The 14,670-nt window shown below is 39.4% G+C and overlaps 1 protein-coding gene across 1 annotated transcript; it reads left to right on the forward strand.

Moving 5' to 3' along the window:
- Positions 1 to 6,009: 6,009 nt before the first annotated feature.
- Ferd3l (Fer3 like bHLH transcription factor) lies at positions 6,010 to 11,100 on the forward strand. Its single transcript, XM_052738161.1, has one exon. It carries the CDS (start codon positions 6,984 to 6,986, stop codon positions 7,488 to 7,490), a length of 507 nt encoding a protein of 168 aa, XP_052594121.1. The 5' UTR covers positions 6,010 to 6,983; the 3' UTR covers positions 7,491 to 11,100.
- The last annotated feature ends 3,570 nt before the right edge of the window (positions 11,101 to 14,670 follow it).

The raw sequence follows: 14,670 nt of genomic DNA on the forward strand, positions 1-14,670 counted from the left end.
AAGACGTCAGAAGCCCGTCTGTTTAAACTTTCCACCAGTTGCTCCTGATGTTTCATTTGTTTGCTTGGTGCTGATTCAAAGAAGAGCACGTCCAAACAGTCTACTTCCAGCCTACTGCTTCTGGCCTACTCTTCTGTATTTGGGAGGCTCTGCTCTGCCCACTAGAGGAACTCTATCCTGGTCTCCTGTTACTCCACCCTCCCCTAGGGGAAGTGTCAGGAAACTAAGCCGCCAGACCCTGATGCCCACTTTCATACTCAAAGCACCTTCATGGATGTTCTGCTGAAGCTTCCCTTCAGTGGCAGAATCGAGTCATCGTGCCAGAGGCTGCTCAGGCAGCAAAGCCAGTGTCTGGTCCTTTTCAGGAATTATTTCCACACTCCCATAAAGTGAAGTTCCATCTAGATGGCTAATGCTAGCTCAGAAAGACACCCACACCCTGTCTGGAGACAGAGGAGAAAAAGGCCTTGTAGGGGAACCTGTGGAACCACTTCCACGGTACACACCATGACTCCTCACCTTTTACTGACATGAAGGGAAGGAACCAGAAATGTGCTGACCTCAAACATAGAGATAAATTTTCCATTTCTAGAAGGCAGTGGCTTTAGTGGACCCTGGCGAAAAAGATCAATGTTCGCTGTGATTACAGCAAGAGTAGGTGGTGTTGGCGGAAGGAGGACGCCCCACAACAGCCGCCCATGTCACTAAGTTTAGACAAATAAGACAGCGAGATTTTTGATATTGAGAAGCACTTCACAAAGCAAAAGCTGGCTTTAGGACTTAGCTTATTCTTTTCTGACTCCTAGTTATTTGTAAGACAGAACTCTGTAATACTAATAGTCTAAGGAGCAAATCATTAGACTCTGCATTTGTAGTCAGCGGCTGAAAAATGGGTGTGTATCACTCCTGTGCAGTTTCCTCTTCTGGTCTGTACACCTCCAAAAATCTGACAGAAGCTACAGATTCGGTTGTTCTGAGCACACTGTGCTCCTCCTCCAAGCCTCTCTCTTCCTGTGCTCTACATGTATAAACACAGAAAGAAAACACCCTGGACAGTTCCACATTCGACTTGCATTTCTAACTTCCCTATCTTAAACCTACATATTAGGTGTGTCGGGGAATACAACCACAGGCTTCCCACAGGACAAGAGGGGGCACACCGAGGCCACTGTCTAATGCTGTATACAAAGCTCCAGAGAATTCACCTATGTTGGTCATCTTTATGTTACTGTAACAAACGCCTGAGACAATTAACTTACACAGAATAACGGTTCAGAACTGGGGTTGTGCAACACAATGTGGAGTAAATGATAGAACAAGTTTGCCCATCTCATGTTCAATAATGAAAAAAACAAAGAAAGAGATGGGAGCCCCCATGAATCCACTTCAAGGCCACATACCTAATGACCTAAAACTTTCCATAAGCTCTCAAATTTTCTGCCTCTTAAAATTTCTGCTACCTTTCAGAAGTACCCAGCCGGAGAAGAATCTTACGCACACGAGTCTTCAGGAGCTGCGTGACACTGACCACAGCAGCAGCCATGCCTGCGGATGTGCGTTTGCCTGTTGTATTCTTGTTTCCGTGTTAAGAGGCAGCAAAAAGAGACTGTGTGGCCTGGAAAACCTAAGTTCTTCCCCACTGAGGAAAAATCTCGCCAATTCTTCAACACCAGAATTGTAAGGAAGCTTTACATTATTTTGACTTGCATTATATTGGAGGGTCTTAACAACAGCTAGAGAAGACGGAAAGGTGCACAGCTGACCCCCCAGCCTAGTCACCAGACACTTCTCTAGTCTGGAATTCCTGAGAACACGGTCCTTGTTTCCTGTAGCTGATCACCAAGCACACATGGAGGAAAGAAAGCATAGATCTGAATGCTGTGGAACACAGGATTCCAGTGAAATTTAAAAGGAAGTCAATCTGCCCTCTGCTCAGCTTCTTAACCTGGAGCATTAGATTCACAGACAGGAAGTGGAATGGTGATTGTCAGAGCTTAGGGCTAGGAGGGAATGCAATACTGTTTAATGGGTGTAGTTATTTTCATTTTTCAAGATAAAACGTTCTGGAAATGGTTGTGACCAGATATTTAACACTATTGAGCCACACTCCTGAAAATGTGTGATTTGTTTAATTTTAATTTTTGTTTATGTAACTATTACAAACACTGGGAGGAAATGGACATTTTTAAATAAAACCACAAAAGCAGTTCTTTCTTTTTAGAAAGAAAAAATGAAACACAACAAGGGAGGAAAAGGCCATAGGATTGTGAGTGGATATTTGCAGTATCTGACAAAGAACCCATTAAAATTGACTTTAAAAATAAACAAATAAGTAAGTAAAGAAGGAGGAAGTTAAAAAGCAACAACAAAACACCATCCACCACAACAAAAGCCAAACCGGTACTTTATGCATGAAGCCAAGTAAGCAATGGGAGTGTTCAGCTATATTTATCACCAGAAACATGCAATTCAACTACAGTGTACTATTCAGACACATCTTCCAATAATTTTAATTTTTAAAAAAGGAAATGGAAAGAATTGATATTACCATGATGAGACTTGAACTCCAATAACTGGTGACAGTATCAATTGTTACAACTGTTTTAGCAAACTAACTTACCAATAACTGCTGAGGTTGTCCTTACCACAGTCTCTTGGCTTTTAAGTGTATGACAGATAGGAATAACTAAGTATACTAGTAGAAGATGAATAACAGCATCCATCTCACTGCTATTGATAATAACTTGGTAATGAATACTTAACACCCAACATCCCATATGTCCACTAACAGTAGAAACCATAAATGATGGAATGTTCATACAACTAAATACCATTCAGCAATGAGAACAAAATACATGAATTTCAGAATAAATAAATATGCAGAATATAATTTGTTTTTATTTACTATTCTACATTTGGCTAAATTATTCTCAGAAGTCAGACACTCATACTCAAAGTCATTAGTGGTTAGATTGAGGCACAGGACTGTAGACTAGGCCTTTCAAAATGCTTGTAATATCCTGTGTGCCTTGATTACTTCTGACACAGTTGCCTTCATTTGGTAAACAGTGAAGGCGTTTCCCTTTACACTGTGGGGAACTTCAATAAAGTAACTTTATTTTGTCGTTCAGACACTGTTTTCGCGAGTATGTTCACTTCCTAAAAAGTAATTAACATATACATATATAGTTCATTAATTTTAAAGCATGTATTCTAAACTTCAAAGCAAGCTTACTTTAAATATAATTAGCTAGAATATAACTAGGAATGTTATATAATACATATTATATAACTAGAATACTATATTTATATATAACTAGATAATATAAAATATAACTAGAATGTAAATATATACTACATAAAATATAAGTAGAAAAATATATAAACATGTCTACCTATAAACCAGCTATAGCCTCAGTGATGCAAATTTGAAATTGAATAGAAAGGGGCACACAACTCTTCTCCATGACAGCTAGGAAAAACAGCTTTTAGAACATTCTCCTGGCATCAGGACAAATGTTTCCCTTTGTCCTACTTCTTGTCATTTGACTATTTATTGAGTGAACAGCAGTTAGGAATATAAGGGACTATAAAAAAGGATGGAGGGGGAATTTGTACCAGTTTCAGAGAACTCTGTGTTTACTTTAGCCCTGGAGATGGTTTCCAATCTCCCTTCTTTACTGCTATTTTAAAAGTCTCTCTGCCCCTGAGATTATTGTTCAAGCGGCTTGGTCACTTGAATTTCGCTTTGATACTGTATTTACAAAAATAGTACAAATAAAATGTTTTCTCGAGGTGCTCAATAAAGATAAGGTGTGTACACAAACAAAACTGACTCATTTTCATGTTGACTCCTGAGGGAGTCTGAGCAAAGCTTCCAGCAGTCCTTACATAGATTTTTAAAACAATATTCACTGTACTCCAAGAACCCAGAGAACTGAGCCTAGTATATTTAGATTCTTTTCAGCAACAGTCAGGGTGTTTTATTTAATGTTTCTTTATTAACTTTAAAGTCTTGAAATAAAATAGAAATACTCTTTCCTGTGGGATGAACTATTTTAAATCACTCAGCCTTTTATTAATTCACAGTCTACTGTGCAAATTTACTGTTGGTCACATATCCACAGTCTCTAAAAGTATTTCAAAGTAAGCAGGAAAAGCCCGTTGTGTCGATTTGTACACTTTATAACTGTATATAAAAAAATCAGTCACTATAACAGATCCCTAATGTTCAGACACTAATTGTATCCGCATGATTAGAGTCTCAAGATAAACGAGTGTGTCATAAACCAAGAGTTTCACTTGAGTTTGGATTGATAAAATGAAAAATATTTTAAACTGTTGCTTTAAATATATATATGGCTTTCCAAATTTCTAGCATTTTAATACTAGTGTTTCAGCCCAGTACTGGATGTTATATAATTTTTGAAATAGTCATTCTCTTGAATTTTAGAGAAAAAAAAGTCTCCTTGGAGTTGTATTATGGCTTTGGATCTCTGTGTCATTACATTTAAGTAGAATTTTTTGTTGTATTTCTTTTCACTGAGTAGTCTGTTTTTGCTTTGGACTGATTCATTCTTGGGTAATATATGATTACTGTAAGAAAACTCATAGACAATAAAAGGTCAATCACAAATTTACACAGATATTTAATAACATGTTAAGTAAAGCAGGGATCAGAAGAATGTAATTGTCAATATGAAACTCATTTGTCTCATTTACTGATTCCTTAACCACTGTTGTATTTCTATGCCTTCTCCTCCTTCTGGGTCTCATGTATCCCTAACTGGCTTCCAGCTCAGTATGTAGCTGAGGATGACCTTGGACTTCTAACTCCCCTGCTTCCACCCCTCATATGCTAGTGTTTTAGCTTTGGACCACCACATCCAGTTTATGTGGTGCCGGGAATCAAGCCCAGGGATCCCTATGTATGAGAGAAGCTCTCTAGCAGTTGAGCTACACAGTCTGTCCTGATGTTTTCTTTTTCAATCACTCTTTAGTAGAATAGGAATAAACCAAGTAGGCAATCATAACAAAACTCCTTTTCGCATTAGCATGTCTCAGGGGAACTTACATTCTTACCAGGATTATCACAATATCAAGGGCATGAAGAGTAAATTCAAACAAGAGGGAAATCTTTGAAGCAGAGCCTGGATCTGGAGATCAATGAAAACAAACAAAAAGAATTAAAGATTATGCTGCCTTTTAAAAAAGTATTTTAAAAGGTATATAATGGCGTAAGACCTGGGAATACTGAGAAAGTAGCATGTAGTGACCCTGTACATGTATATGCTAACATTTAAACCATGCTAAGCATGTTATCTCTTTAAGAATTTGTTTACATTTTGTGGTGGAAACTGAAAACTTTTCTTTTAATATTACTGTTGTCTATAATCACCCTGCTGTGCACACTAGAAACTCTAGCTTTGGTTACACACTGGAAGGGGAGGTAGGAGCCGAAGTACGCTGGTTGGAAATGGGTGGGTCTGGGAGCTGTCCAATGTACCTAGTTAAAAAAAAAATGTACCCTTTAAAAAGAACCTATGTCATTCCTGATTCTCTCTGAAATCAGTCTCCATTTACATATTTCCTGCTGTTTCTTCTGATCTACCTTTAAAATTGTTTTTCAGCGTGGTTGTTTTCACAGATTTCTACACACTGCGTGATTAACTACAGCCATCAGTAAACCAAAAATTGGAAAATAGGCTTTCTGTGTGAAGATTCGGGATACACACAAATCATTCTTAGTATATCAAATTTACAATCTCTTCTATTTCTGTGGGTAGCCTCTAACTTCCCCTTAAGAAGAATTCAGTAAGGTATTGCTTTCCCTCTTAAACCCTACTGTGGAGGCCAACCAAAGAGGAGTCGCACAGATCAAAGTGTTGGATTTTTCTTTGTTCAAGAACAAATACTTGATTGGCAATTTGAAAGTCCGAAGACTGGATCCTCAGCAGAGGGTTAGCTGTTCTCTAGATTATTGAAGCTAAATCGTATTTTTCAAAGGAGGCTTGTGGGTTCAGGAGGAAGGGGGACATACACCGGACCAAGGGTGTTGCTTTGTCCCTTAAGGAGTAATATACAGTAAAGGCATATGCATAAGTGTTCCGAGTCTCCATTTTTTATTTCATTGTCACCATAACCTTTTCCCTCAAATACAACTCTCCACTGTAGAGGATAAGGCCAGGGAGAGTAAAGTCAAGTATCTCAGTTGTCAGGCTGATTGTGTCCAATCCGACTTTAGAAGTCAGGGTCTGTAACCAGGCAGTGAGTTGTTTGCGATGCCCTGGAAGGAGAAAACACCGGTTCCAACAGAGACACTGGGGAATGCAGCCGGGCCCCCTGGCCATGATTACTTAAGCTAATGGAAGGTCTTGCCTTTCAGCAGCCGCTGCACTGGGATACCAGACAAACAGCTTCCCTCGACCCCTGGCTGGAAGGGCCCCTCTTCTGGACATCATTAAAAGCGCATGCACTTGTTTCACATCCATTGGCAAATGGCGGCAAGATTCAGGACTCCTACCCTGAAGCCAAGGAGAAACCATCGCAGTGGAAAGATTTGGGCTTTGAAGTTCCAAACCGAAATTAAAGACCTATATGGGATAAGGAACCAGGAGAACGAACATTGGTTGGATACAAGGATGAGACCAGACACAAAAAAGCACAGCAGGTAAGAACTGGGGGTTGCTGCCAAGAAGGAACTGCCCTGCATGGTGCAGCAGGGGCAAAGCGTTCTTAGAGCCTGAAAGCCTGTTGCCTTGAGCCTTCCATGAGTGCTCAAGCTTGTCATCTCCTATCAGCTTCCAGAAAAGGGACGTTGCCCTAGCCTTCCCTCTCCCTGAGAATAATCCTTTCTGTTGGTTATAAATACTAATGTCTCCCTGCGTTTGGTGATGATGCGCCAAAAGAGTCAAGGCCAGTAAGAAGCCTCATCCGCAGCTGTACCCTTCCTGCTGGAAAATCGATGACACAGACACTGAGCGATGGCCGCCTATCCTGAGAGCTGCTTGGACGCTACCATGCTGAACTTTGTCGCAGATCTCTCTTTGGCCTCTCCGAGACACCCTCTTCTCTGCGACTTCCCACCTGGGGACCCTTTTGGGGACCGGACACTGGGGTTCAGAGAGAGAAGACCCAGGAGGCTGTCGCAATTTGAGGAAACAGACCAGGAGGAAGAGGTGGGCGAAGTGGTCTATGAGGACCGGGAGGACGAGGAAGAGGAGGGAGAGGGACGCGAGAGAGTAGCATCCTTGCTGGGCCGCCCCAAAAGGAAAAGGATCATCACCTACGCCCAGCGCCAGGCAGCCAACATTCGGGAAAGGAAGAGGATGTTCAACCTGAACGAGGCCTTTGACCGGTTGCGCAGGAAGGTGCCCACCTTTGCTTATGAGAAGAGGCTGTCTAGGATCGAGACCCTCCGCTTGGCCATTGTCTATATTTCCTTCATGACGGAGCTCCTGCAGAGCAGCGAGAAAAAGGAGGCCGGCTAAGCGTGGAGGGGAGAGCCGAAGAGGACCATCCCCCTTGCTTGGAGGGTAGCGATTGAAGGGCAGAGGGAATGCTGGCCTTCTGAGTCTGGGTTTGAGATAGTTAAATTCGCACTCGTGGCAGCTCTGCGGCCAATTTTTTGGGAATCACGCACAACCGTAGGGTTCATCTGAGAAAGTTGGGATTCCCTCTGTCAAGGTGCTAGAGCTTCTGCTTGGAGCGGGCGGGAAACTGGTCTACTCCTCCAAAGAACTTTTCTGAGCTTCCCTAGAGATCTCTCCTCCTTGCTCCTTTCAGAAGTAGAAATAATAAAATAGAACTTTTTCTCACGCACGATTCGTTGCTGCCCCGTCGCCATCTCCAGCAGGGGCTTCACTGTGGCCAGAGAGGGTGAACTCCCCTCAAGCCGAGACCAGGAGCGACCTTCCTGGGTTCTGAAAACTCTGCGGGGGCTCGATACTCTCAGACTAGTTAGGGGGAGGGGGAGGCAAAGAGGACGGGAGGGAAGTAGGGAGTAAGGTCACTAGACCAATTCACAAATGCAACCTCTGAGAAAGGTCGCTCTCGCTCCCTCGCCCCCTTCCCAATCCCGGGTGCTGTGACCCCCATCTTGCGGTCAGGCGAACCCGACTACCTTGTCACAAGGCAGAATGTCTCAAGAGTTAAAAGCAGCTCATTCAGTGAAAATCGCCATGCTGCCGTTTGCTCAGAATTAAACTCTGTTCCTGCCGCTCCTGCTTGGGGTGGGAGAGGTGGGGGAGGGATCCTCCTGCTGGGTGCACTTCCCACGCTCGGCGGCCTTGGGGTTAGCGCTTCTGACAGTCTCCTAGGGGAAAGGGCCCGAGTAACCCTGCATGCCTGAAAAACAGTCTTAAACCGTGGGTAGGAAAGTTTCTTTCAGTCTTAAGCCGTCTAGGGACTATTGGGAAGGCAAAAAGCCGAAAGGAGAGATGCGTTTTAATGCTTTGAAAATGCCTGCAGGTGGAGGTGAAATTGAAACCGGTTTGTTCTGGGAAGCTACCTTCCCGGACCCTCTGTTATTCCACAGTTTTTCTTTCAGAGTGACTTGGTAGCACCTGAAGCTGGTTCTTTATGACAGATGTGAGTAGGTGAAGAAAGGGACGGAGGAGCTGGAGCACATAATTGTCAATCCATTCACGCCAATGAAATCCCAAAGGAAAAAAAAAAATGCCTGGTTTCACCCCACAAGTATGCACTAGCAAAATGAAGTCATAGCAAGCTTGCACAGTGCAATGCTCGGTGATCCTCGAATACTAATAACATGGGAATGTTACGTATGCTCATCCTAGAGAGACTGCAAAATGTAGGTTTAAAAAACTTAAGAATGAGCATTTAAATGAGCCCCCACTGCTACTAGAATCTTCATCTATTTCCTTCTGTTCTTTTATTTCCTATGAAGTTAGAAATTCAATATATGTAACAAATACGGGATGCTTTGGACATTGATTTTTCTCAGTTAGAATTACAGAATGAGCATTTCATTCACTTTAAATACTAGAGGGGATTTCCATTACTACATATTACTGCCATGCCAATGTATCATAACATAATCTCATTCCTCTACAGATGGCTAGCTCAGCACTTCCTTTTTTTCAAAAATGGTAACATTGCAAACAGTGTTCTTACAAATATCTTCTCTGTTATAATCACCTGGTGTTAGACCTTACAGTCCTTACAGTACACAAATGGGCAGAATTCTCCCGGGCTCTGTCAGTTTGCATTCCATTTCAGCTACACTGCAGGAGCACCTCCTGATGGCACCTAGAATGTTTTTTCCCAAGGGAGCTTTTCATTCTTTTAATAGTACATTTAATTCTCTTTGATTCTCATGGTGGTTATATACACATCTAAAGAAAGCTTACTCTACGTTTCTGAGGTTGATATTAAGGCTCAAGTATTTTTGAGCACTTACATAAACTAAAGCACAAAGCCATACAAAGCTACCAAATGTAATGTACTAACTGCACTCATTTTACCTTTGAGATAGATACTGGCATCCCTGGGAGCTATATGACAGAAAACAGCCTTAAATTATGTTCCTGATGCTATATGAATAAGATGAGAAATAGACTGACGGATCATATATGTCAATAAGTCATAACCACTTAAATATTACTCTATTTTAGTGAATAATAATTGCTTCATTGTTGCTTTTTTCATTTTGTTTCAATACACTCCATTTTTTTAGCTGAATATACTTGAAAAGTTATCTTCTGGGCTTTCAAGAATAGTTGAACAAGGCTTGAAAGGCAAGAAGTCCAGACACGGATATTAATTCACATTTAGAATTATGTTTCATCGCATCTTTACATGGATAATGGAGATGTAGCTAGAAGTGGATTAAAAATTCTGTAAAAGAACTTTAAAAATAGAATACATAAATTTAGCATCAATGTGTGTCTAATATCATTGATACTATATTATGAAATACAATCTACTAAGTAGTAGTACAACTTTTTTAGTCACATTTAATGTAGTGTTGCATATTTTGTGCTATTTATATGCAGTTAAGTGTTATTCATGCTGAAATTTTTTAAGGCCTTTCCTTCTATTTCTTCCCCTGGGACTAGGTAAGATCTGCAATTAGCCCCCTTTCCCAATAGCCTTTTAACTATGTCTTTCCTCCAGGTGTTTTCTACCTCTGCTACGAGAATGTTAGAATACACTGAGAAGAGAAAAACTATAAATAGCTAAGCCAAACAGTAACAAAACCAGGGAGAGTAGTTTTTCTAATGCTCTAGAACCTTTATTGAAATGAACTGAGTCAAAGGCTGAGGTAATAGCTCGGTAGTAGAGTGCTTGCCTAGAACATACAAGGCCCTGGGTTTAATTCTCAGCAGTTCTAAAATGAAATGAGTCTTGAAAAATAACTTTATATTGCATTTATAAAGTAATGTTCTTAAGTTCCTCTTTGTAATGCTTTCATTACCAAGGCTAGTGAATGTTTTAAGATACTTTTGTAATTACTCATTTTAATATGTGAAAGGAAATTGCTAGTTATTTCTCAGCTCATCATACAGTATTGTTCATATGATCTACTGGGTTAATAAATACCCATACTTAACTATTCTATTATTTATTTGTTTAATCAAATGTTGACTTTTTTACAGATCATGTGGATAGGTTCAAAATTGAAGAGCCTATAGAATATTATTCATTCAGGTCCTTCTGGGGAATAAATACCACTTTTTTATATAAAGTCTGAGGCTGGAGAGATAGTCCAGTGGTTAAGAACACTGTCTGCTACTCATAAAGTCCCATTCCCAGTACCCACATGGTGGTCACAACTGGAGGTCCAGTTCCAGGAGACCTGACACCCTCTTCTGGCCTCCCTGGACACTACATGCACACGACACACAAACAGAACATCCATACACATAAAGGAATACAATAAATAAATAGAGAAAAATCTATGAGTGTTGAATAAGTAAAAAGATATACAGAATTCAAAATTTTATGTGTTGTTAAAAAAAATTTACTTCCAGAGGAAGGGGGAAATCCTGCGTAGTGTAAATGTCATCAACACCATTGGGTCTTAATGAGTACAGTCAACCATCACACTTCACTTAATCATTTCTGCTATTCTAACACTCTCTGCTATGATCATAGCAAACCCATGCTATTCCTATGTAGAATTTCTCTTCAGAAGTAAATGGTACCAACAAACTTCTAAATTGAAAGCCATTTCTCATTATTACTAAAAGAATTAATCTACTATTACTTAAACCATTACATTTTATAAGTATTTGCTCTTTGTAGATTTCTAGATGTCCTCAAAGAAAATGTCTTTCAAAGCATTTCATAATCACTATGCTGATGATATTGTTTAAACCCTTGTAATGATCACAGACTCTGAGAAATGGAATGACTTAATCGTAATACCAAATCATCCTTAGAGATATGACAAAATTATCCATAGCCCAACATTAAAACCCATATGCCACCATGTGTGGACTCTCTAAATGTCCAAACAATGTGCTCTTATTTTGGTTTTCTCTGTGTATGATATTCACAGCCAACGTACTTTCAACAAAAACTTCATTGGTATGCTATGGACACACAGTATGTCAAAATTGCTTTATTTTTTATTACCTACATTAACATTAATGAAATATCATAGGACATTGGGTCTTAATAATTCCTACTAGCTTAAAAGGGCCTAATGGTGTCAGTTCTAAAATACTGCAATAATTGTTTTTTTAAATCTTAAAGTTATTTAATCATTTTGAATCTAAATATCATTGTAGATGTTGCTTGGAGGCAATTTATTCATATACCCTCTACAGACTAAAAACTGACTTTTGGTCTCAAGCTCAGTTCTCCATGAATATCAGATTACTATTAGTATTCAGACATGTTAACCATAAAAAGATCTAAACGAAATCATATTTGAAAGACATAATTAAGCTTTCCAAGAAAAGTAAAACTAATCAAGAGGCTTTTCCATCAACAGAGAAATGTTCAGACTGAGCAGCCTTACTGTTCGATACCCAGCTCAAAGGCAGATTCTGGCAAAATTAGCACTAAAAATCAAACCAAATATTCAAGCTGTGCATGAACATACAGTTCAGACCGTTGCACTGGTGTCCATTATCATATGTGTCAGCATTTCCATTAAGAAAAATACTTCATAGAAAGTTTATAATGAAGTTCTAAAAACACTGAGATTCAATTTAATGAGCAAAATCTTAAGGCACCTTTTCTTCTAATGACAGATCTTCAAGAGGAACTTCAAATGCAATGAAGCCAAAGCTACATTTTACATATGTTGTGTCAAAATGTACCTACATGTTAAAATGCATAGGATCCACTCAAAAAATATAAATTAGATCACTATTTTATTTTTACCAAATAGATACAGCAGAAACTTATTAAATGTTAACTATTCCACAGATGGTTTAAAGTCGAGACTATTTTGTTAAATAATATTTGTTAATGCTTTTTCTAGATATCTATAGCTTGGCTCACATTCATTCAGTTTTCTTGAACTTTGCCAGTATTTTAAGAGAATTCAGACCCACGTCTGGACAGCACCATCTCTTCCTGTGAATACTGGATTTTAAAAAAAAATGGTTACAGAACAGGAATCAGCAGTTCTGACCATTTTGTTTTGACTTTGGGATTTCTCTGAATCTGAAGCACAAAACCAAATGTGGGGGAGGAGGAGAAGGAAAGGAATGAAGCAGAGCAAAGTGGCAGGGATAAAATAGCAGAGGGTGGAAGAACTTCAAGTCTCCGCAAATGGAAGCCAGTACGTTTCCACAATATTCTAAATGACACCCAGTTTTTCTGTGTCTGTGATATATTCCTTAACAGAGCATATGAAAATACAAAGAGAGTGTGACTAGCAATCTTAACACCACTTATCATTGATATTTAGTAAGACCTAAATTTAACAAAAGGAAATTAATATTGAAAAGTTGGTGGAGTCAAAATTTGACAGATATGGCATGATAGAAATGAACCTACAAAAATGCTTCATATCTGATTAGTGTGATGTGTTTTTTCAAAGCACCATCCACATACCTACTCTCAATAAACCTTCACAGTTGGACTGCCATAAGACCTGAGTTCTCTCAATTAAATTGAACCATCATTGTACCATCTTGAATATTCCTTCTACCCATCATTGAAAACAGCAAGATACTAGATTAAAAAAAAAAACAAAAACAAAAACAACCTCCCCCCCCCCAAAAAAAAACCTGATGGCTACACATAAGCACCACATCGCTTTGAAAGATATTGCTGTCAAAGATCAAAAGAACCTTAACATGTTCTGTGGATGATAAATTATACAAAAGGCTGGTATAGTCTGGCTCCCTCAAAGGCCACATTTTACAACCTTCTATTTAGGGCTCTGTGAAGGAGATTTCCACCTGCAACCAACAAATGTAAATGACCTCAATGCAGCTGTTATGGACAGGGTTTTCTTTTTTATGATTTCCAGTCTTCAAAAGGGGGGGAAATCCTATGAGGATATAGAAATGGATCAAACAACTGGTGAAGAATTAAGTCAAGAATATCAGGTAAACACGTCTGAGTTAATCGATGAATCACCCTGCCATTGCATCACAGGTAACATTGGGACTTCTTCCAATGGTACTAAAATCTTAATCTATATTTGTGATGGGTCAGATTTTGAGTTATATTGATTCTCACAGTGTTTGGATAATGTATGCTCTAAACACTGTGTTGAGTTCCTTATATAACTATTTAAAGGTAACAGAATAATATTAGAATGTAGATAGTATTGTTTATTGAATGCTAAGGAAACACAGAACAAAGGAGTTTAACAATTTTCCCAGTTCAATCATCTACCAAAAAGCAAAGCCAAGGTTTCAAAGATTTCAGTGACCAAATAGGAGGGACTGAGTTTACAGGGAAAGGGTGAGATTATCCTTATAATTAAGCAGAGCTGCCAGGGCAAAAATAATATTCTGTTTTTATGCATTGTCTTGGAAACCTACAGTTACTTCAAAATTGAAATTTTCAAAAATGTAATTATTACTCTAGCATCCTTTGACCTTGTAACTACAATAAAAATGTAAATACTCAATTTTAAGAAATCATTCACAAATACCTTAAACATGCTTTTTTTCCTATAATTTTTCAAGTGTTTCATGAATATGAGCTATTACTTTGTCACATTTAGTATGAACCCTGAAGTAGCCATTAGGATATCCTTCCACCCTAACCTTGTACAGCAAAACACCGAGTGTCTGTTTCTGCATTTTTTCATCTGAGATGATTTGCTTGCTACAGACACATTCTGAAGTACAGCGTCGTATAGCATTGGTGCATCTTGGTCCTGATCCTGAAATCTACCTTGTTGTTCTATAAAGAGAAGCATAAACACAACATTATTTAAAGAAAGGGGAGGGCCGGCGGTGGTGGCGCACGCCTTTAATCCCAGCACTCGGGAGGCAGAGCCAGGCGGATCTCTGTGAGTTCAAGGCCAGCCTGGACCACCAAGTGAGTTCCAGGAAAGGCGCAAAGCTACACAGAGAAACCCTGTCTCGAAAAAACCCAAAAAAAAAACAAAAAAAACCCAACTTTGCATGGGGGCTGGAGAGATGGCTCAGAGGTTAAGAACACTGACTGCTCTTCCAGAGGTCCTGAGTTCAATTCCCAGCAACCACATGGTGGCTCCCAACCATCGGT

Source organism: Peromyscus californicus, unplaced genomic scaffold (assembly GCF_007827085.1).
Source record: "Peromyscus californicus insignis strain IS unplaced genomic scaffold, ASM782708v3 Scaffold_15__1_contigs__length_86483966, whole genome shotgun sequence".
Lineage (NCBI taxonomy): Eukaryota > Metazoa > Chordata > Mammalia > Rodentia > Cricetidae > Peromyscus > Peromyscus californicus.